General features: G+C 55.1%; 1 protein-coding gene across 1 annotated transcript; it reads left to right on the forward strand.

Annotated features, from left to right (window-relative positions):
* The first annotated feature begins 564 nt into the window (after window positions 1–564).
* Window positions 565–1,493, forward strand: SHISA2 (shisa family member 2). The gene has a single exon (XM_010283056.1). The coding sequence runs from the start codon at window positions 565–567 to the stop codon at window positions 1,153–1,155; it is 591 nt and encodes a 196-aa protein (XP_010281358.1). The 3' UTR covers window positions 1,156–1,493.
* Window positions 1,494–2,345: the final 852 nt, after the last annotated feature.

A 2,345-nucleotide genomic window follows, 5' to 3' on the forward strand; every position in this document is an offset into this window, starting at 1 on the left:
AGCTGAAGCGCAGAGCAGCTGGACACTCATCCAGGGGGCTGTGGGGTGGCAGAGCCCCTGCGTCTGCTGCCCGGGTGCTGCCTTCCTGTCCCTCTGCCCCAGGGGCGGCAGCGGCTGGAGAGGGCTGGCGATGGGGAGGGGTGCGATGCAACGCTGGGGTTTGACCACCCCCTGCTCCTGAGCCCTGAGCAGGGCTCCTGCCCCCAGCGTGTCTCCCTACGGCACTGTTCAAAGCCAGCATTCTTTCACCTGATTTTTCTAGCTGGGTGTATTGGAGACAAGATCTGGTGAGATGTGGAGCGGTGGTTGATGTGGACTAGACAATGGGAGCGAGCTGTTCTCCCTCAAGATGTGAGCTGTGGGCTTGCCTCCCTGCTAATAACTTAAAGTTGCTTTTGAAAACTCCGGCCTTGGGTTCTCACAGCCCTTTTCATCTTCCCTGTGTAAAATGCTCGGCTGCACACGCAGCTTTTAGTGCTCACCCTGCGTTGATCTGTGCTGGGGGGGAGGTGGGCTCAGCTGGGGTGAGGGAGGACCTTCTGCCAGAGCTGTTGAGGTTTGTCCATGGCCCCCAGTGATGATGTTTTCCTTGCTGTTGCAGTGCCCATCTACGTGCCGTTCCTTATCGTTGGATCTGTATTTGTCGCCTTCATCATCTTGGGGTCGCTGGTGGCGGCTTGCTGCTGCAGATGCCTGCGTCCCAAGCAGGAGCCGCAGCAGAGCCGAGCCCCCGGGGGCACCCGCCTCATGGAGACGATCCCCATGATCCCAAGTGCCAGCACCTCCCGGGGCTCCTCCTCCCGCCAGTCGAGCACTGCCGCCAGCTCCAGCTCCAGCGCCAACTCGGGGGCCAGACCCCCCCCGACCAGGTCCCAGACCAACTGCTGTTTGCCAGAAGGGACCATGAATAACGTCTACGTCAACATGCCGACAAACTTCTCGGTGCTGAACTGCCAGCAGGCCACCCAGATCGTGCCGCACCAGGGGCAGTACCTGCACCCCCAGTACGTGGGCTACGCTATGCAGCACGACTCGATGCCGCTGACCCCGGTGCCCCCCTTCCTCGACGGTCTGCAGAGCGGCTACAGGCAGATCCAGTCTCCCTACCCGCACGCCAACAGCGAACAGAAGATGTACCCAGCTGTGACTGTCTAGCGCTGACGCCTTCCTCCCCCTCCCACCCCGGCAGATTTTAATATCTAAACTGAACAGAGGAGGAATACTTCATCGGAATGAAGCTCCCAGAACATCACTTGTAAATAATTTTGAAAGGCTCACGCATGTCAGACAGTGTTTATAAACCATTTATTTTCATCGGGGTCTGTTGCCAGAAACTGTAGGATGATACCTCTGAATTAACGTTGCCAGATACGCTCTCATTCCAGCGCATGATTTACAGCGGCAAAGGATTACGCTGCAAATGCATATGTATTTCAGATCACTGTACTTGAGAGATAAATGCCGGAGCCATTAAGTTCCCTTCAGGTATGACATGGTCAGAAGTATTTGCCTAATTAATTTGTAGAAAGAGTTTTGTTACACTGTACAAGACCGCAGTACTTAAGAAACCTCTTTTCTCCTCTCCCAGCTCCTTAATGACATTTCCCGTTGCTTTACAGACAATCACAAGTGAGCGCCGAACAGTGCAATCCCTGCGTGCTGGGTGCTGGTACCAGCCCCCGTGGTTTCTTACGCGCCCCTGGTTCGGGGTGAAATGCCACGAAAGGCTTACGTCTTGCAAAGACCAATTTTCTCTGTCCCTGGTATTTATGTAGGAATTAGAAGAGTGCGAAGTATTCGGCTCTTCCTTCCAGTGCACTTGAAACCCTTCTCGATTCGGTTTTGCCTCAAGATCAGGACCCAGTAGTGGTTTGCACAGACTTTGTTTATCTTTGTGAACTTTTTACTAAAAACAGGGTACGAGGTGCTTGCTGTTCCTGATGCTCAGCAAAGCTTTTGCTACAGCTAGCAGCATCTGAGCTGAAACTGCCTTTGCAGAGAAAGGTCGGACTGTGACCCCAAACACGCCTGGTTTAACCTCACTTCCCATGAAACAGTAAACCCCTGTGAATGCGCGTGAAGTTGTCAGACCCAAACGCTGCTTGCGATCGAGTCTGACCGCAGGAAAACGGGCTTCGTCCCCCTGCCAGCCTGCACCGAGTCCCCAGCCCTGCTCCCTGGGGGTCACGCAAAGCCAGATTGGGGCATGGCGGGGCTGGTGGCGGTTTGAAACCCATCCCCTTTTCTTCTTTGCCCGTGGGGCGGAGGAGTAGGAAGGCACAGCTGCGTTTAAAGACAAGGCGAAAGGCCCAACCAAAGGATGAAGGTGCTTGCGGCTCCCTGAG

The sequence above is a fragment of the Phaethon lepturus genome, unplaced genomic scaffold (assembly GCF_000687285.1).
Source record: "Phaethon lepturus isolate BGI_N335 unplaced genomic scaffold, ASM68728v1 scaffold32912, whole genome shotgun sequence".
Taxonomy (NCBI): domain Eukaryota; kingdom Metazoa; phylum Chordata; class Aves; order Phaethontiformes; family Phaethontidae; genus Phaethon; species Phaethon lepturus.

What these genes read in the sequence shown, in the direction of transcription:
- SHISA2 (XM_010283056.1), top strand. Translation starts at nt 565, where the DNA reads ATGGCCCCCAGTGATGATGTTTTCCTTGCTGTTGCAGTGCCCATCTAC.